Source organism: Ips typographus, linkage group LG10, assembly GCF_016097725.1.
Source record: "Ips typographus isolate SLU linkage group LG10, UJ_Ityp_2.0, whole genome shotgun sequence".
Taxonomy (NCBI): Eukaryota; Metazoa; Arthropoda; class Insecta; order Coleoptera; family Curculionidae; genus Ips; species Ips typographus.
In genome coordinates, this window is record NC_138431.1 from 214,626 (window position 1) to 236,368 (window position 21,743).

Here is a 21,743-nt window from a genome sequence, read left to right on the forward strand (position 1 = left end):
ACTTAAGCAGGAAGGACTATGAAATTGACATTGCTAGACTTCAACTACTGTACTATTTGGTGACCAATGAGGGACAAAGTCATGGACAGGGCAATTTATGATTGTGACAAACATTTTTGTGCGAACAATGGCGCAATACAAATCGCAAAATCAAAACTGCGTATATTGAAGTATATGGTGCGTAGTTAAGCGCTCCCCAAGATTTCAAATGTGTTATGTTAATTTAAGGGTTAGTTTAATGATTAGGATTACTATAATTTTTAGGTACGACGAAGCGATGACGGAAAATGGAGAAAGTAAGCATTTTAGAAAATATATGATAAAAAGTAAAATTAAAAATTTTTGCTTACTCCATTTTTCAAATAATATTATAATAAAATGAATTTTATATAAGGCTAGCGATAACTTAGGTTGGTAATTAGAATTGTCAAATATAGGAATTACCTCTCTTGGTTTAAACTGGAGGGCCAGTTTCATGGAGAAGGGGCAAATGTCACGAAGGATAATAAATCAAATTCAAAGGAAACATTAAAAATGTGGAATGTTTATATTACTTGAGCGGAAACATTAAAATTATGGAATGCGGTCGGAGTGCAACTGCAATTAAGATGCATTTGCTGAATTTGCGAAATAATGTGGAATGTTTTCCAAGTACCGATGGTCGAAGGTCGTCACGAGTTGTCGGCTAGACGAGGCCAGGTCTGGGAGTTTTGATTGGTGGAACCAGTGTCTGGAATGCTATAAAAAGGAAGTTGTACCCTAAAGAAAGTTCAGTTCAGTTCAGTTCAATTCAATCAGTTCATTCCAATCAATCCAGTTTTGCTGTGCACCACGTCGGAGAAAGCAGTACCTAGCCAGAAGACTCCGCTCACGCCACAGAATGTAGTCGTCCTGAATTCTGCAACCCGCACCGGGTTTACAAATTAATGAAATAGTGAACCATCTCTTAAACTATAATAAATCGTAAGTGCCAAACCCTCCACGAAGCTGCCCTCATAATTGTTTTACAAATGTAAGTACAGATTTGTTATTGTAATATTTTGTGCATGTAAAAGGTATTGTTTAAAGTGTTACTTTGGGAATTATGTTGAAGGTTTTATTCCGATTCACCAAGTTGATAAACCAACCATTTTGTCAATTAGTTTTAACTATTATTTAGTTATTAAATTATATTTTTCTACCAAGTGGTTTGATTCTACCTCTGAAACAAGATCTCGGTAAAGGCGTTTATTAAAGTAATAAACGCACGTCTCGTTTAACTTGTTGGGCCAAAAGGGCTTTTCAATTTAAACGTGACAATAATAATAATAATAATAATATAGTTTATTTAGCCCAAAGCTATACAGGGTAATTCAAATTCGACCCTCACCATTGGGATCTCAGAAACCATAAGAGATACGAGAAAGTTTAAATTGGGGCAAAGTTGCGCAATATAAAGCTCAACCAAATGCTGTTTAAAAAATTTTGATTTTCCGAGTACTTCCGAAGATATCCGAAAAAAACTGAAAATTTGATTTTTTCTTTTTATTTATTTCTAACCTTATTTGAAGAGATATCCCAAAACTAAAAGCATCTTTTCATTGCCACTTTTTCCTAGCTATTCGATGATGGATTCAAATTTGCCACACGACGTTTCGTTTTCTGTCAGTCATCATCAACTTTCTTTTTTCTTATGGGCGCCATATTGGATATTTAGCCTACCAAATAGTACGTTTTATTCTGATTTTAGTGATGTATAATAACTTATGATTTGCTTCATAAATAACAAAATAATTTAATAAAAACTATTTTTACTTTAGTTATTGGCTTTGAGTTAATGGGCCGTTTTAAAAAATGTCATTGTTTGACAGTACTTGCCAAACACGATAATTCGGACGATCATTAGAGCGTCAATCATAGTTAAAAATGTATCTAGAAAAGAAACCCCCGCAGAAAATGTTATTATTATACAAGCATTGCTGAACTATTTAGGTTAATCAGAAAAAGAGATTTGTTAGCATTATCTCTAACTTAAAAGGCTTATTTATGTTTCCAAGAGAAAGATCATCATTTTAGGAACTTCATTTTTTGCCAAATTTCAATTTTTTATAATGTTAAGTGCAAGTTTATAGTTATTTATTTTGGAAGTGACAAACCATTTTTTATTCATTCATATTTATTCGAGTGAATAAACCGGTTTAAGTCACGTGTCTTATACAGTATTTTATTAAATTTCGACTTCTTATATTAAAAAAAAAACTAAAATTAGAGTTCTATTAAATTTGCACAGCGCCCCGTAGATGTAACATTGATGTTTGTTTGTTTACATCTGTAAATAGGCGAATGTCATTCAGAGTGATTTAATAGTTACTTTGCAGCAAGTGACTTAAACCATTTTTTATTCACGAAAAGAACAACTAGGTCCACAAGCGTAGCGAGTGGCCTAAGCTCTTCGAGTGAATAAACCGGTTTAAGTCACGTGTACACCTTTGTGACTAAGTATGTTCAGGCCAATTGCGTGTGACAAGTACTACCAAGTAATCTTCATAAAACGTCTCATTAACTCAAAGCTAACTAAGGTAAAATCTCTAAAAGCTCTAATGAACGTCCGAATTATCGTGTTTGACAAGTACTGTCAAATAATGACATTTTATGAAACGGTCCATTAACTCAAAGCCAATAACTAAAGTAAAAATAGTTTTTATTGAATTATTTTGTTATTTATGAAGCAAATCATAAGTTATTATACATCACTAAAATCAGAATAAAACGTACTATTTGGTGGGCTAAAAATCCAATATGGCGCCCATAAGAAAAAAGAAAGTTGATGATGGCTGCCAAAAAACGAAACGTCGTGTGGCAAATTTGAATCCATCATCGAATAGCTGAGAAAAAGTGGCAATGAAAAGGTGCTTTTAGTTTTGGAATATATCTTCAAATAAGATTAGAAATAAATAAAAACAAAAAATCAAATTTTCAGTTTTTTTCGGATATCTTCGGAAGTACTCGGAAAATCGAAATTTTTAATACTGCATTTGGTTGAGCTTTACATTGCGCAACTTTGCCCCAATTTAAACTTTCTCGTATCTCCTATAGTTTCCGAGATCCCAATGGTGAGGGTCGAATTTGAATTACCCTGTATACAATAAACAATAATCAGTTTACAACAAAATATGTAACTAAAAGGTATACTTAAAAATTAGAACAAATAAAATAACTTATATATAAAATTCTGTACTAATATTTTAGAATCACATAGTCTCGCATACATTTTTTAAACTTATTAAGAGACTCACACATTTTTAATTCCTTTGGTAAACGGTTAAACTCGAACAGACCCCTACATAAAAGGTAACAAAATCAAAATTATTTCTAGTGTTGTAACTATGTAAATCAGCAAAATTTTTTATTTTATCACATATATAAGATAGTACTAATTTATTTTTTACTTTATAGATAAATACAAAGGAATAATATACGACTTTTTGTTTAACAGATAAAATATTTAAGACATTCAACATTGTTTGGATTAGTGTATAGCGATTACACCTGAGAATTATCCGCATAGCTCTATTCTGTACAGTTTGAACATCATGCAGTATATATTTTGGCATATTGTAGAACAGTGTGCTACAATACTCCAAATGCGGAGCCGCTATACTATTATACAGCAACAGTCACTTTTTCGCCTCCTATGTTAATAGATACATTATTTACATCAAGTTTAGAAGTTAAGCTTTTTTTACCAAAGATACAATAATTTGAGTTTTTTACATTCACACTTAAACTATTCTTACAAAGCCATTCGTATAATTTACTAATATCATGATTAATAAAATTCTCAAGTTCATTAATGTTCGTCCCACTCATGTAAATCATGGTGTCAACTCAATATTAGAATATGATACCGTTTCGACAATTTCATTTATATAGAACAAAAATAACAACGGCCCCAAAGCCGTGCCTTGTGGAACACCATGTTCAACAACAAGGGCATCAGACTACAGTTTTCGAATTTCAACACTTGTGTGCGATTGCTTAGGTATGACTTAAACCATCTTAATATTACTCCACCAAACCCCAAACTTGCCAACTTTTTAATCAAAATGTCTCTATTTATAGTTTCGAATGCTCTACTGAAATCAAGAAGCACCACCAGCACGTAACAATCTCGATCAAGCGCTTTGCGAAAAGCATCACAGACATTTACTATAACCGTTTCATATGAATGACCCTGGCGAAAACCTGACTGATTACCAACTATTATTCCATTTGCGTTACAATGTTTTTCGATTTGTGTCTTTACTACCATTTCTAAAACTTTTTCATATACAGGAACATTATTTATCGGTCTAAATTTAGAGCAGATGTGGGTATTTGATACTTTTGGCACTGGTACCACCATGGAACATTTCCAGTTCTCAGGAAACACTCCATATGTGAGCGATGTGTTAATTATGTCTAACATTCTATTTGCAGCAAAATCAAAGACATCTTTGAACACCTTGGTTGATATGCCATTCTCACCACCGCTGACATTTTTTAACTCCTATCAATCAATCAATGTTGAACTTTGATTATTCTGGTAGGTTGAGCGACAATTTGAGAAAAACCTTTTAAGTATATTTTGTTTAAAAGTTTATCGCTATAAAATGAAGGTTTTAATAAATCAAAATTGAAATCACCAAATATTAGGTTAGTTCCCCCATAATCATTCACCCTACCCAGATGTTCTCCAAAATATTCCACAAATCGCGCATTGTCCTTTTGAGGCGAGTGGTACAATACAGTAACAAAATGTTTTGCGTTAGTCAATACCTCAACAGTTAACAACCACACAAATCTCCGAACACATTCATTAATCCTCACCTTGTAGTTGATGTCAGTCACACATTCTTCGAGACGATAATGATCGATACGCAATTCGCAGTCACTCACTTCATCTGTCACATGCGTTTCCGACAATAACAGGAGTTTGGGTTTCCACTCATTTACCAAAATCATTATTTCATCTTTGTTATTAAGGAATCCTTGACAATTAAGATATACTATATCATAATCAAATCAAATTTTTGCCGTTGTATTTGTTCTCTGCGTTTATAAACTTCACAATTTCTAACATCCCATGCAGTATGATCTATATTAAGATTCATTCCAAACTTCTGATTCGTTTCTATACAGTTTTTACATTTTGTCACATTAATGTTGCAATCATTAGTAGCATGTTATCCACTGCATTTACCACACACTTTTTTATCTTTACATTCCTTTATAAGGTGACCATATTTGTAACAATTAAAGCATCGTATTACCCCGAAGTCATCAAAAATCCTAAATCTGTTCCAACCAATGTTTACTTTCTCTTTGCCAATAAGGAAATCATATGTGTTTCCATCAATTTCAAATATTAGATTAAATCTTTTGTTCATGACAGTCGTTTTCCTTAGTATCTTCATTTTCCAGTCTTTTACCTCACAATTTAGATCATTTTCAGAACAATTTTTTTGATGATATCTTCATCACTATTGTTGTACTAATTTTCATTTCTTCCCACCACTTTGACCCTGTGATCAAATATTTTCAGTCTGTCAACTTGGTAATTATCTCCAAGTTTAGTTTGTATATCTTTTTGAACTTGCAATATCTCCTTTTCACTTCCACAGTTTATTATTAGACCTCCATGCTTTGCCGCGCGACTCATTGACACCCCAACCCCCATGGTTCACTTTTGACCTCAGGTCCTCTTTAAATTTTTCAATATCATTTTCCTCACCTTTTTGTTTCACAACTAAAACCTTACTCGTGCTCATGACAGGTGAGGCATAAGATTTTGGTATAAAGTTTGATGTCGATGTACTATCCTCTCTTATTCTCAAACTTTTTAAGTCAGCAATTTCTTTTTTCAATTGCAAATTTTCATCTATCAAGAAATCAATTTTTTTGTGCATTTCTGCGGTATTATTCATCAGCAATTCTAAAGTTAAATTAATTCCATCGATCGTACTTTGGTCAATGTAATTTTTTTCGACTCTACTTCTTTTCCTCGCCCTATCTCCCCCTTTTGCAGAACACACTTTACATTTTCAGTTTAATTTCCTCGTATGGAAACCACGCATATTAACATTTTCACACTTTCCGTGGAAAAGGTTTTTACATATCACACATTGTCATCATGATCATCATCATCAGTCAGCCTAGCTGCGTCCACTGCTGGACATAGGCCTCTCGTAACAGTTGCCACGTATCTCTATTCTGTGCCGCTTGCATCCAATTTGACTCGACGCGCCGTATGTCATCCGTCCATCGGGTCGGTGGACGCCCTCTATTTCTGTACGCCTCCTGCCTTGGTCGCCACTCGAGGATCCTCCTAGTCCATCGGTCGTCCGTTCTTCTAGCAATGTGTCCTGCCCAGTTCCACTTTAAGGTGGCTATTCTTTACACTGCATCAGCGACACCGGTCCTTCTCCTTATTTCATTGTTAGGGATCCTATCCCTAAGGCTTATTCCCAGCATTGATCTTTCCAAAGCGCGTTGCGTAACTCTGATTCTTTTTATTGTTTTCTTTGTTAATGTTAGCGTCTCTGCTCCGTAAGTCATTACAGGAAGCACGCATTGGTCAAAAACCCTCCTCTTTAAGCATACTGGTATGTCCGATTTAAATACGTCGCGAAGTTTTCCAAAGGCTGCCCACGTTAGGCTTACTCTTCTACAAATCTCCGCTGTTTGATTGTCCCTGCCCAATCTGATCTCGTGGCCCAGATACTTGTATTTTGTTACTTGTTCAATGTTGTGGACTCCAACATGAAGTCCACAACATTGAACAAGTCGTAAGTAAGCGACAACTTTCATGTCATGTTGGATCACACATTGTATTACTTGTTTAACATCATCCAGGTTTTTTCTACAATTAGAACAAGAATTTACATCTGCAGATTTTCACATCGTTTTCATTGCTCTCCATATTTACGGTTTGTATCAGAATCGGAATGTAAACAAACTTGGTTTAGGTGAAGCACAAAGGAAAGAATGCGCCTGCCTATTGTCATTCGTTCAGAGGCTATGATTTTACACAACACCCCGCGTACAATATTAGAAATTTGTACACCGATTAAAGACGTGATAAGGCACAATTTGTGAAAAAATCACTAATTTCTGACCACTTTTTCTCAACAAAACACGTACTAAACCCGGATCGCAGCAAAACACGTTCATTCGACGTAAACTATCGTGAATTCGATAAAATTTTATTTTTATCAAATAAATATATAATCATACAGAGGGTGTCCCGCGAGGAAAGGGACCAAATTTTACTACTTGTTCTTTAGGTGAACTCGAGTCGAAAATGACCTATTAACATGGGTCCGCAAATGCTTCCTTGCCAAGATATGATTTTTTAAATCTTAATAGTGTTATTCTGCCGGAAAACTACAATAATTCTGAAATAATAATTTTATTTAAAAAAAAAATTACTACTACTGTGAAAAAACCTGTTTACAATAATTGTTCAAAGGGTCCACGTTCACATTGTAAGCATAGTTTAGCCTTTTTAATGATGTGGCTGATACCTTCCTTATTTTTTCCCAACACGGTGGTTATTTTAGGTCGTCAGTGATACTCGTATTATTAATTTCACGAAGCAGTTCAGCCCTGGTATGTAATTTCTCTACATACACTTACTCTTCATATGTGCTTAATATTGTCACGAATGGAAAATCCATTAATTTAAAAGATGGACTTGGATGGATTATTTAAAATTATAAATTCATTAAATTGAAGCAGATATTCGGAGATGGCAAAATAATAAAATACTTGAGGCAAAGTTACAGTCAGAATGCACATAGTGCATCATCGCTATTTTTAGCGATGACAAATCCCCGCTACTGTTGCGATGCAGGCGAAGAGGAATAACAAACTACGTCAGCCAGTCAATCGGGTATAAATTGAGCTCAACATGCGTTAGTATGGTTATTGTTAGTAAAGGGGACGAGCAGAGACAGTCGAAGACTCTGCCTCAGACGGTAGAGCCCAGCCAGAAGACTCGGCTCGCACCACAAAATGTAGTCGTCACGAATTCTGCAACCCGCAATTAAATAGTAAACCATTTTCTAAATTGTAATAAATCGCGAGTGCCGCACTCCAGAAAGCTGCCCTCATCATTGTTTAACAAATGTAAGTATGGATTTATTATTGTAATATTTTGTGCATGTAAAAGGTATTGTTTAAAGTGACACTTTTTTGTTTAAAGTGCTAGAGTTTTTAAGTAAGTTAGGATATGAATGATTGTTAACTGTTATTTTTCCTGGTTAACACGACTTGTTTAGTTGTGCTGACAACCCTGTGTTTCCTTATTTTTGTCCCACTCCCTTCATCCATTTACAGATAAACGTGAACTCTGTCTTCGACTGTGTAAAAGCTCTCCAGGTATACGAAGCGAGTTCCTTAGTTACGCTTCGCCAAATAAAACTAAGGTGGCGCCCGAGTTTCGAAGCACCTACCCCTAGGTGTGACAAAAACCGTATAAGGACCGGTACGAAAAGGCGTTACAATATCAATATTGAATACCTCGCCAGACTCTGTTAAGTACGAGAAAAATCAAGTGATTGCAAGGGGCATGACTTGTTATACGGATTGCGGGCAATCTGATCTGACGGCTTTCTCGGCATTCGAAGTTGAATTAACGAAGTTCACACGTGACGATATAGCTCGTCAAATATCTGGTAGTCTAAACGAAGTAGATGTAGAACGTCTACTGAACTTGATAAACGAATATCGAGAGTGTTTTGCAACCACAACTGCTGAATTGGGAAAATATGAAGGAACAGAAATGAATATTCAGCTCACTGATGAACGGCCCATTACGTACAGACCTTACCGACTATCTTATGACGAACGAATGAAAGTACGTTCTATAGTTGAAAATTTGGAAAGTAACGGCATCATTAGAGAATCTCAATCTCCGTATGCAAGCCCTATACTTTTAGTGAAGAAGAAAACCAACGACTGGAGAATGTGTGTTTACTATCGTTCATTGAACGCCAAAACTGTTAAAGACAGATATCCATTGCCCAGAGTTGACGAACATCTGGATAGACTTGAAGGATGTAAATATTTTACTAGTTTAAAAAAAAAATGTCAGTGTCACCAGGTTGATGTCAGTATTCAATTGTGTATAGTTTTGATCCTGTTTTTAAGTATCTACGCAGTAAGTTTACTGGTGTTAAATTATTTAGCATAAACCGACGCCTAAGGCGGAGTGCTCAATCGGACGAGGGCAATATGGACAATTCGCCCGAATTTCACAGGCTGTTTTTTCTACTACTAATTGGAATTACCTACAAAATTTCACATAAACAAACACTCAATATTTGTTTGAAACGTTTCCGTGTTTACATTACCACTTTTGACGCAGCCAAAGTTCGACCGGTGTCCCGGATTGTCACTGTTTGACAGCTGATTTACTTCGTCTTCTAGGTTGAGGTGTTGAATGGATTTGACTCAATAAAAATTGTCGGTTTATATCATTTGCTTTCACATATAATAAATTAGATGTTTTTATTCTTTAATTGATACTGAAACTTGTACGGATTTTTCATTGCCTCAAAACATAAACCAAAATCCAATGTTTTGATTCGAATTGTCAGTGAGGATGACAATCAAACAAATTATTTTTTCTACTCCTACATGGATATTGATTAAATCCTTAACAGTTTAGAGAACGGATACGTAGGCAATTGCCACCGGTTGAACGAATATAGAATCCTAGACTTTCCGCAACTGTGCGATATGAAATAGACCAATCTTGAACGTAAACAAAATAATTCTTTTGATTGTCATCCTCACTGACAATTGACATCAAAACATTACATTTTGGCTTATGTTTTGAGGCAAGGAAAAAGTCGTTCAAGTTTTAGTTAGTGTTCAATTAAAAAATAAATACATCTACTTTATTATATGAGAAAGCAAATGATTCAAACACAATGTATGCAATTTACAATGTAACCTTTTAGTTTCCGATAAAAAAATTCATCCACGTGGTGCTTTTTAAGAAAATTTGGTGTTGTTTAACGTAACTTTCTAAAAGCATTCCTAATAAGAGCATTGTTTCTACACACACATTAAAAATCCAACTTTTAACAAGCTACTGAAATACCTATTTTCCGTCGACCACGTATTAACAGCTTTTTTAATGGACGATAACGGATACAAAATCGTTCATTAATGAGTCCCATTAATGCATGATTTTTCAATTGTTTTACTTTAATGCACGATTTTATCATAGGCAACCAAATATTGGCCCAGTTTGTGGCCCAAATACTCAATGCTTAAATCTACTCTGGCTGTTAAAGACAACGTCGACCTAAGTAAGTTTAATAAAATAACAATGTTTATAAAAAGGCAACAAGTCGACTACGTGCCAAAAAAATCTTGTTCTTGTTGAATCAAGTTAAATTAATATTTAAGTAATCAAAAAAAAATAATTAGGTTTTGTGCTTGATACTTTGTAGGTTGCATTTTTCGGCGTCGCTGGTGCCTTAAGAAAGGATGAAATGCTAAAACTAGAAAAAAGTAATGTTCAGGATATTGACTCAAAGTTTTTGATTTTCGTTAAAGTCAGTAAAACTCAAACAAATCGAATATTTACTGTCGCAGACAATGAAGAGAAGAGAACACACCTTCCTTAATTTAATCCGACAATATATTTCATTAAGACCCCTACATACACCACATCAGCGCTTTTTTGTTTTTTATAAAAATAATAAATGTTCTACACATCCTGTGGGCATCAATACATTTTTAAAACTACCATCTACAATAGCGACTTTTTTGAAATTAGACCAAGTGCATCGTTATACTGGTCATTGTTTTCGACGCTCTTCAGCTTCTATCAGAAAATGGGGCTGACTTTTCAGCTATCAAACGCCTTGGTGAGTTAAGTTTTATAATACCCACCATATTAATGTTTTGAAACTAGACATTTCTATTAATAGTTATTTGTAAACATAGCTATAGTAGTTGTTCAAGAAATTAATAATAATATATTGTATATACCAAAAAAAAAAAAAAAAATGGTATATTGTATAGTACATACTAGAGATATTATTTCAAAATAATGTCCTCCAATTCTCCATGTGGAGTATATAATCAGGTCCTCAACAAGCAGTCACAAGTTAATCTGAAAATTCCAATATTTAAGCAAAAGTCTCAGCATCCATCTCAGCATAATCAGTTTACCTAGATAATTAATTGTGGTTTGGCAAAATGAAAAGCAAATGTTTTATTCTTAAACCGTTTTTGAACCTGGTATGTAAACCAGGTGGAAAGATAAAATAAAATAATAAAATAAGGATAAAATTGGAAAGTGAGTACTTTTTTGATTTAGTTAACATTATTTTCTTAACTTTTCGTATCTGGGATTACTTTTTACAGATATGAGACTTTCTTCCGCAACAGCTTTCAGTTCAGATGGGGTACAAGTAATATCTGCGTCTTCAGAAATCTCTATGTTAAAAGTACTATAAGAAATATTTCAGTCCAAACTATTAAAGACACAATAATGATTTTGTTAAAATTGTAAACAAATCACCAGTCGTTTATTATAGTTGAAGTCATAACTACTAGTACCTATATTACCTTATTGTTAGAAACATATTAGCGATCAATATTTCCACTGGAGAAGACTCTGATTAATGGTTAAAAATAAAATAGATGGGAACCTCGATGAAAAGTTTAATTTCTATCTCTAGGTAAAGTTAAAACAATAAATATAAACTTTGTAATTTCTCTACAGATGTTAAACACTTTCTACCTGAGTATGTAATATTACGGGAGAATTCGTTGCTCAAGGCTCTGAGAAGATCGTTTGGTCGAACGTCTATTGAGATATTTAGGGGTGAAGTTTCGCACACCATTATAAGCAGTTGGATCGCTAACCTTCCAAGGGAGACGGCGCCATAAGAAGAAGAAGATGTGATATACTACTAAAAATAACTACTTCACAAATTAATTAAAATACATTTGGTAAACAAACGCGTTCTAATTTTTGAAGTGGAAATTAACCAAAAACAATAATATAATTTTTAAAAAAAGTGGGAACCATACTCTTTTAAATTATGCCAAGACAATTTTTTGTACAAGTTTAAATGCACATTTGCTTAAGTAGGTAAACACTACTAAAACAAAACAGATTCAGTCTAATCTTATCTAATCTATAAGTTCATTAACCGTCGTCCTAAACTGAAACGACAACATTGACCGTTTATTTACAATAACTTTTAAAGCAAAACCTTATAAATATGCGTTTTGCATATTGCATTGGGCATATTTATTAATACATATTGTAACATAGACATTACACTAAGTGCCGTTACCTTAAGTTGCCCCGGTCTCCCCCAGTACCATGTGTGTGTCAGCAAGATTGGAGAATTGGGGTCATGATGTGAGTATAAATACGGTACCAAAAGCACGTACGGATTACTGATCTCTGGGATAGTCTGGGATTACCATCTGTGTAGCTTTTAGTGGAACAGTTGGTAACCAAGTGCAAGCACCCGGTAATCAGCCTGTCAAAGGAAATAGCACGGGCGAGCAGCATTAGTTGCCGTACCGACTTATCTCCCTTTGACAGTACCAACGCGTCTTATTCGGCGTGGTGAATGCCCTGGGACACTAGTCTAGGGTTCTATTCACCCCCGGTAAGCGTGCGCCCTCCGCGAAACCCTTCAGACGCTCCTCACGTCATGATCCTCGCCTTCTTGGCAATCTGGGGGTAAGACCTTTTGTTGATTCATCTTAAATAAAAACGGCTTACCTGTATACCTGTGGTTTTCTTCGTCTGAGCAACCCCTTAACGTGACATGGTGGAGGCGCCTCGTTTCATCCCCGTCTGCTAATCTCCAAATTGGTGGACACACCCTCGCAGACGCAGTTAACGGCGCAGGAAAAAGGGAATGAATAAAGGGTATAATTTGAAATCCGCAAAACCCGACAGCCCATTTGCACCAAGGCACAGAAGTTCGAGTGTTGGGAACATTCAGAACCAAAATACAGAGGGATCGCCGAGTTATATCACCCTGACCCTGGTACGGCAAAAAGACGCCACAGAAGCAGGAAAAAGTGACGCAGACATAGAGAACGTAACAATAATTAATCAAGCACATTCCCAGGGGATAAACAGGGAATCGAAGACACTTACCGGCGCAATGGCAAACATTACGATCTCCACGGTAGAAACGGGGGAAAAAACGCCCGCTTTGCCACAGTTTATCAGCCCCCCAACTTTCAACCCCTGCAAAGATTCAGCACAATCTTTCATAGCAACATATGACCGAATGGCAGTGGCCAACAATTGGAATGATGCCCTGAAGATTCTGTACTTTCAATCTTTTCTGCAGGGGGCTGCAAGTTTATGGTACACAGAATATAAAGTAGGCCACCCGGACAGTGACTGGCCCCTCATATGTCAGGCATTTAAAAACGAGTTCGACGACAGCAACAGCAGCCTACGTCTGCTGGCAAGAGTCCGAGAGAGAACACAGGACCCGCTAGAACCCACAAGAAACTATTTTTACGACCTAAGGGTCCGCTACGAGGAATACAAGCGGAATATCGATTTTGGGGAATTCCAGGAGATCTTTCAAGAGGGTTTAACAACCGAAGCCAAAGCTAGGTACTACTGGCTCACACACTTCCCCAACCAGCCACCTAGATCGCTAGAAGAAATCAAGTTATTGTGCATCACGATGGATAACGCCCCCACAGAGCCACCCCCACGACCCCCGACGCCCACATTTCAGCCACAACGGCGGGTATATGATAACACAAACTTTGGGGAACCGGCACGGTACGAAACCCGCCGCCCGGGCTACAGAGACACGCCCACATTTCGCCCACAGCGTCAAGCATACGATAATTCCAGCTTGACAAGGCCAGTACGATACGAAAACCGCCGCCCTTTCACAAGGGAAAGAACCCCGCCACCACCCAGAAGGGAATATGACACAAGGCGCACCCCCCCGCCTCAGAGACGTTACTCGGCCACAAGGGCACGAGATAACAGGCCCACGTGCTACCGGTGTGGTAAAATCGGGCACTTCGCCGCAACCTGCAGAAGCAGGCCGCAGCACCCAAACGACAATGGGTGGCAAAACTGAGTCCCGTCACCCTCTCCACTTGGGGGCCCGCGTGCAACAAGGTATTAACAATCAACGTAATTTTAAATGGATTTTTTATACCAGCGATAATAGACACAGGGGCGGAGCTGAACATAGTAAGCGACCACCTAATAGAAGACAAGCAAAGAAGCACAAGACACTCCACCCTCCTGCTCACGGCAGGGGGCCAGAAGATCCCCAGCCTGGGGGAAACGAAAACATCACTAGAGATAGTAGGGAACTACATAGGGAAATGGGACATACGAGCGACTATACTAAGAAACCCTCCCCAACCCCTCATCTTGGGAATGGAATTTTTGGTGGATACAAAAGCGATAATAGACATGGCAAATAAGACGTTAACCCTTGAAGAAGGGTTAACCATAAGGTTTAGCCATCAAGCAAAAAGCGCAAGCAAACAAAACCCACATTTACACCCGCAAAACGAGAAAAGTGACCCAAGCAGAGCAACCCAGCAAGCAAAAGCGGGAAAAAACAGGGAAAAACAAGCAAATTCACGGGCACCGGAGCCTAGCATACACGAGGTGCCCAGATCGATTTTCTCCTTCCCGAAAAACACGGCTTGGGCATTTACAGTATCCACGACACCCTGCAACGACGGGGGTATTGCTAAGGTCATCAGAAGCCACGCCAATAACTCCCACATGGGAGAACTGGATTTCTTCTCAAAAAACGGCCGACAGATAGTTCAGATGACGGCCAAAGAGGAAAACGCCCATTCAGTCGCCATCGAACCTTTCAGAAGATGCTGCACGGCACTGAGACAATGGGCGAATCAACATGAAATTAGGAGCATCGCCTTACCAAGGTTAAGCCAACGAGGCGATCCCACAAGCTGGCCAACCAACAAGAAAATACTAACAGACGCGTTTAGAGGCACCAACATAGAAATCTGGATATCAAAAGGAAAAGGAAAGAGGAAAACACGCGCCAGTAAAGCGAAAACAGGATGGGAAATCCTACCGAACTACTTTGAGGAAATCCCGCCAGAACAAACTAAATTAAGGGCTACAGAAGACGTGGTAATCATGCCTGGCGAGACAAGAACAATAAAAACACGACCGCAGAATACTCCAACAGAGGGAACACACGTGGTGCCTAATGAAAACTGGTTGATCAGGAACCACCTACTGGGCAACTACGGGCAAAACAGAGAGAGCCCCATGATAGAACTCAAAAACGTCGGCCCAACGCCAAGAATAGTGTATAAAGGCACCACAATAGCAAAAATTGAAAAAGAAGCAGCATCAAGTCAAGTATTCTCGGTCCGCCAATCAAACGATGAAAGGGTGAACCTAGAAGATCATAAGCTAGAGCACATACCAGAAGGACGTTTTAAAGAAAAATTAAAAAAACTATTGTCGAGTTACGAGGATGTGTTCTGCAAATCACCCAAATTCATGGGAAAAACAGACCTTATCGAACACAAGATAGAGGTAACTGAGGACAAGCCGGTAAAATGCCGCCCGTACAAGGTCTCACAGAACGAAAGGGAGATAATAGATACCCAGATACAGGAAATGCTAGACTGTGGGGTAATAAGACCCTGCCATTCTCCCTGGGCAAGCCCTGTAGTCCTAGTTAAGAAAAAGGACGGGTCCACCAGATTCTGTGTAGATTACAAGAGAACCATCAACCCAGTGACGAAAAAATCCTGCTACCCCCTACCGCAGATAGATGATATATTGACCTATCTGGGGAGAGCCAGATATTTCACGACACTGGACATGTTCTCAGGGTATTGGCAGATTCCGATCGAGGAAACCTCTAAGCAATATACGGCCTTCACGGCACAAGGGCATGGCTCCTACGAGTTCAACGTGTTAAGCTTCGGACTCTGCAATGCCCCAGCCACCTTCCAGCAGCTAGCGGACAAAGTTTTTGGAGATCTTAAGTGGAGGGAAATTCTGATATATCTAGACGATATAATAATATTCTCCGAAAACCTAGAAGATCACATCGAGAAGTTGGAAAAAGTATTCACACGGATGAGAGAAGCTAACCTAACGCTAAAACCTAGCAAATGCGAGTACCTGCAAGAGCAAGTAAGAATACTAGGTTATACAGTAAGCGGGGAAGGCATATACCCCGAAGAAGGGAAGCTAACAGGGATTAAAGAATTCCCGACACCAAGGAAAACTAAAGAGCTCCAAAGTTTCCTGGGCCTATGCAACTTCTACAGGAAATTTATAAAAAATTATTCAGTATTGGCACGGCCCTTACATGAGGCCACAAAGAAAAACAAATTTCATTGGGGGACAGAACAGGAAAAGGCATTTCAAGAACTGAAGGAACGGCTGACGACAGCCCCAGTGTTGAAACACTACAACCCTAACATCGGGTGCACCCTCCACACAGACGCATGCACAGAGGGCATTGGGGCAATACTATTGCAAGAAGGAGATGACAAGCAAAACCACCCCATAGCATACATAAGCAGGTCACTATCAAAAGCTGAGAGAAACTACTCTATAAGTGAATTGGAACTGCTGGCCGCTGTATGGGGGATGACGTACTTAAGACATCTCATTTACGGAAGACCGGTGGTAATAGTCACCGACCACCATGCACTCTGTTGGATACACAACATAAAAGACCACTCTAGGCGGTTAGCACGGTGGGCACTAAAACTAGCTGAGTTCGACTACTCGGTGGTATACAAGAAAGGCAGCAAGCATCAGGACGCAGACTGTCTATCTCGCAACCCCGCTCTACATATAGATAATATGGAAATCGAGGAGTTAGATGACGTGCCCACCTTCACCATCTCGACAGTAAAGATAGACGAACTGCAAAACAGAGACAAGGATTTAAGGGAATTGAGAGAAGCAATCATGGACCCCGAAAATAGTACCAGCGACGCAATAACACGACGAAAGGCAAAGAATTTCAGAATAAGGGACAACATATTATACAAAGCCACCGCAGATAAAGACGGCTTAGAATATGCGCTCGTAATACCACGGGTACTAAGGGAGGAAGTGCTATGGGAAGCCCACAACGCACCCACCAGTGGACACATGGGTATGACCAAAACTCTGAGCAGACTAAGCCCAAAATACTACTGGGACAACATGGTGAAGGACGTGCACAAGTACATACGGGGATGCAGGGATTGTCAAGCAAGAAAAGGACCCTCAAACAGAAAACCCCTAGGGCTACTCCAGCCTATTCAAGTGGGACAAGTGTTCGATCAGCTGGGGATAGACCTGTTGGGTCCTTTCCGAAAAAGCAGTCTGGGAAAGACAACCATTGTGGTGGTAACCGACTATGCAACAAGGTACGCGATAACAGCGGCCCTACCTAACGGCAAGGCAGGGCCAGTAGCAAGATTTCTGCTAGAAAAGGTGCTCTTGATACACGGCGTACCCCGTACTATTCTAAGCGACAGGGGAAAAGTTTTCCAGTCTGAGATAGTGCAAGAGCTTCAACAAATAATGGGCGTCCAAAGCACCTTCACCACAGCATATCACCCTTCGTGCAATGGGCAAACAGAAAGGTTGAACAAAACGTTAGCCGACATGCTGTCGCTGTATTGTAACACAGAACAAACGGACTGGTGTTCATACCTGCCCTTCGTCACCTTCGCGTACAACACAGCGAAACAGGAGACGACGCAATTCACGCCCTTTGAATTAATATTTGCACGAAGCCCGACTCTGCCATTGGATGCAGCTCTCTTAGATAAAGAAATGAGCACGAATGCCAAGGAGCTAAGAGAAAAAGCATTGATGATAAGGGCATTGGCCGTAGACAACATACAGAAAAAACAAGGGAAAGACAAGGAGCTCTACGACTCTAGGCATAGAGAAGGGGAATATGAAGTCGGAGATAGAGTAAAAATATTTATACCAATAAGAAAAGTGGGCAAGAGCGAGAAACTGTTGTTGAGGTGGTTTGGGCCGTACAGGATTACAAAAAAAATAAGCGAGGTGAATTACGAAGTAAAACAAGAGGGTGGAAGGAAAACAGACGTGGTGCATATAGGCAGAATACTGCCATTCCATGACGAATGGACGTTAGGGGAAATAGCTGAAGAAACAGACGAAGAAGAATGCAGGGAAGCCCAGGCGCCACAAAAAATACTAATCGATTCCACTCGTATTGCAGGGTCGCCATAGTAACGCCCCAACACGTAGAAGTGACGGCCGGGGCCACATGGAAGGAACTCCCCAGCACTATTATGTACGAAAGCACAATCCCCCTAACCTATGTAATACCCTGGTCCGAACCAAAGGTAAACCCAGCCCCAAGGGGAAATCCACCGGGAAATTGCGAAAGGGCCAACCAAAGCTATATCTGTCAAGGAAGGAAACACTTGAGAGAATTGGAGGAGGCAATAGACAAAGAAATAAGTTTATACAGGGCAAACGAGTATCCAGACTGGGAAACAACTAAAAAATTAAGAAGGGAAAAAATAACGCTCTCCTTGGGATTCATAGCGGATGGCTTGAACTACTGTTGCGGCGTAGCCACGCAAGAAAAAATGGATTCAATGTATATGGAAGAAGGGAAATTAGAGGCACACATCACGGCACTCCACGATACCATGGAGGACACCTTAAAAATGTTAAGCACACGCTCGGAGGACCAAAAACGCTGTCAGGAAGAAACGAATCAGGCCATAAGAATGACGGAATCAAAGATACATAACTTGGAGGAGTTCGTTAACAAAGAACAGCTGGAAAAGGAATGGGCGACAGAGATGGTTCAAGCAAATATGGAGGCAAATCTGGGAATGGCAAATAGAATCATTCTCCTTGTAAGGAAAATGCGCAGTCAGGCAGCTCTGCAAGAATGCAAACAGAAACAAATTCCACTAGCACTTATAAAACCAGAAACGCTTCTGTCCGACTTAAAGAAAATACAAGGGGAAATAAGGAAAAATGAATTTGAACTTGCCATATCCACAGCACAGGTGTCATCGTATTTTCGTCTCCCCATCAGCGAATGTACCTTCTCCGATGGGCTACTAGTGGTACACGTGAAGATCCCTTTGATCTCTCTAAACAGGAAATGGCGACTGTTCCAGCTGGTAACAAATCCCTTCGCGTGGGAGGGACAGACATGCACAATAAAACATGCACCATTAATGATGGCAGTAGCCACCACAAGAACAAGAACCATACTAAAGGAAATAACAGGAATTTCACTACACGAATGTAAACCATACCAAGATAGGTTATGCTACTTACCCAGGTTCTCGGGGGATCAAACACAGGGCCCTTCTTGTGCACGAAAACTGTTCCATGGGGCAACAGTAGAGGACATAGCGGAACACTGCCCAATGCACTGCCACCAGTCAAACCTTATGATTATCTCAGAAACCGGGTCAGAAGAATTCCTGGTAACCCACCCTAAGCCCAACACATCTATAACATGCCCAGGGGAAACTTCTAACCTAGGAACAGAGTTATTAAATCTACCAGGAGCTCTGAAAATGAACCTACCTTGCCAATGCCAGCTGGACGTAAACGGGGAAACCATTATTCAAAAACGCTTCCCATGTAAAATAGAAGAGGCAACTGCCTCGGTTCGACATATTTTGCCGGCCGCATGGACCAACCTAAAGACGTTCGTACTAAAACCTACAAATAACCAAGCATTTCTACCTACCTTCCACAACCTCACGGAATGCTTAAACGTCAATTGGACCACCAGCCTACCGCATTTTAATATATCCTCGGAAAAAACCATCAGGCAATCACTAGACGAAAAATGGCAAAAAATACCCACAGCCAACATTTCGGGAATCCACAGCGGGAATCATTCATTCATGTTTCTTTGGAACATCACATTGTCCCTAGCTGTAATTTACCTACTTCTGAAAAGACCGGCCATAATGGCGGTCGCCCACGCGGTACAAACGGAGGCGTCATCCACGTCGACACCAAGCTTGGACCAAAACTTGGACAATGGCAACTCCTGGTTACTCATATGTACCTGGTCAACAGGGGCGCTAATTATTGCGGTCCTCATTTACAGTCTTATAAGGCATTTTCTTACCCACAAGTCACAGAAGCACCCTCAAGAAAGGGAAGATCGGGACGAGAGAAAACACCTAAAAAGCAATACCCACACGGCAGCACAAGAAAATGAAGATGGTGAGGTCATGCGCGGACAGAACACCTTCGTCATAAAAATTGACGAATCATCCGATCTCGCAAGCGAACTAGAAAAAGGCGTGGTCTGTCAACTTCAGCGACAAATGACGGACACCCGCCAACTCCAAACAGGCAAGAAGCCACCTCAGTAGGGATAAGGAGGATTAGAGAATTAATAGATAAGCCATATAACTTAGTCTAAAAAACTTTTATTTTTTATTTTAGTAGTAACAATGAACTACTGGTCTCCGAAGCCGTGACACAAAGGTTACAAGGCATAGTCGCCCACAGCACGAACCATGCTGGATGACAACATGCCCCGGAGGGATCTCCGGCGGCCAGTCTTCCCCACGTACTTTGAAGAAGTACACCTCCGCTCGAAAATCCTAAAGCAGCAATGGGAATAGGCAACCAAGTAAACATCAAGCTGAAAGTACAGGGACCTACCTGGGGAAGATCGGGTGCCCAACGACGCAGGCACGAGATCACTCTCCGCCGGGCGCGTCGCAAACTTAGGGGGAAACCACGCGAATCTGGAATAGACGACCAGATACCTAGAGAAAAGGAAAAAGAGGGAACCCGACCACTCACCTTTAAATTCCATTCTGACACACTCTTTTGGGGCTTCGGGGACCAAATGTTGAACAGTATAAGTCGTAATAATAAGTATCGATGCATAGTAAGCAAAAAATTAGTAGGGTACTAGATTGAGTTTATTAAACAAAAACATAACATAAATAATAGGTAACAATATCATAAACATTTTTTTTTGAATTTTTTCACGCCGCCCAGGTCAAACCAGTCAGCACAATCAACAAGTACCGCCATCTTTCACGGAGCACATCGACCGGGCCACACGAAAACAACGCCACCTAGCACACAACCCAGACACCGGACCGAGACGAACCACCGGCCAGTAAACGGTTTCACAGCAGGCGCCAATAGATGACAGCACCAGTACGACCCGTGAGCTAGTAGCCTTGGTATCCGTGAACTGAGTAGCGGCCAAGGATGCTGGAACGTTCAGGCAAATCCTCGGGCGCACAATATGATTAATGGCTTAGATTATAAGATTTTTGATAAATAAAGGATTCGTCCCACCACATAAACCCACCTATTAGTATATAGGCGATGTTAGAATTGTACAGTTAGGGTATCTTAGTGTCCGGGGCGAACACTTTGTAGGGGAGGGGCATGTAACATAGACATTACACTAAGTGCCGTTACCTTAAGTTGCCCCGGTCTCCCCCAGTACCATGTGTGTGTCAGCAAGATTGGAGAATTGGGGTCATGATGTGAGTATAAATACGGTACCAAAAGCACGTACGGATTACTGATCTCTGGGATAGTCTGGGATTACCATCTGTGTAGCTTTTAGTGGAACAGTTGGTAACCAAGTGCAAGCACCCGGTAATCAGCCTGTCAAAGGAAATAGCACGGGCGAGCAGCATTAGTTGCCGTACCGACTTATCTCTCTTTGACAGTACCA

The 21,743-nt window shown here is 39.6% G+C and overlaps 2 protein-coding genes across 4 annotated transcripts in view; one reads left to right on the top strand and one right to left on the bottom strand.

Annotated features, from left to right (window-relative positions):
* Positions 1–1,690: 1,690 nt before the first annotated feature.
* The window catches only part of LOC145734626 (protein CFDP2-like), a 63,693-nt gene continuing 43,640 nt past the window's right edge, over positions 1,691–21,743 (top strand). The window contains exon 1 of the mRNA XM_081988107.1: positions 1,691–3,117. The gene's annotated coding sequence lies outside the window, so the exon portion shown is untranslated. The remainder of the gene's footprint in view (positions 3,118–21,743) is intronic.
* LOC145734843 (uncharacterized) lies at positions 19,027–21,709 on the bottom strand. 3 transcript variants are annotated; one of them, XR_014179521.1, is made up of 5 exons: positions 20,157–21,709; positions 19,767–20,093; positions 19,601–19,716; positions 19,346–19,551; positions 19,027–19,278 (listed from the first exon to the last, which is right to left on the bottom strand). XR_014179521.1 is itself a non-coding variant. In XM_081988471.1 (3 exons), exons 1-3 carry the CDS (start codon positions 20,856–20,858, stop codon positions 20,476–20,478), a joined length of 264 nt encoding a protein of 87 aa, XP_081844597.1. In that variant the 5' UTR covers positions 20,859–21,709; the 3' UTR covers positions 20,448–20,475. The 3 variants fall into 3 exon arrangements, 2 of the variants coding, with proteins under 2 accessions (XP_081844597.1, XP_081844596.1); XM_081988471.1 differs by lacking the exons at positions 19,027–19,278; positions 19,346–19,551; positions 19,601–19,716; positions 19,767–20,093 and having other exon boundaries at positions 20,448–20,640; positions 20,702–20,787; positions 20,846–21,709; XM_081988470.1 differs by lacking the exons at positions 19,027–19,278; positions 19,346–19,551; positions 19,601–19,716; positions 19,767–20,093 and having other exon boundaries at positions 20,448–20,787; positions 20,846–21,709.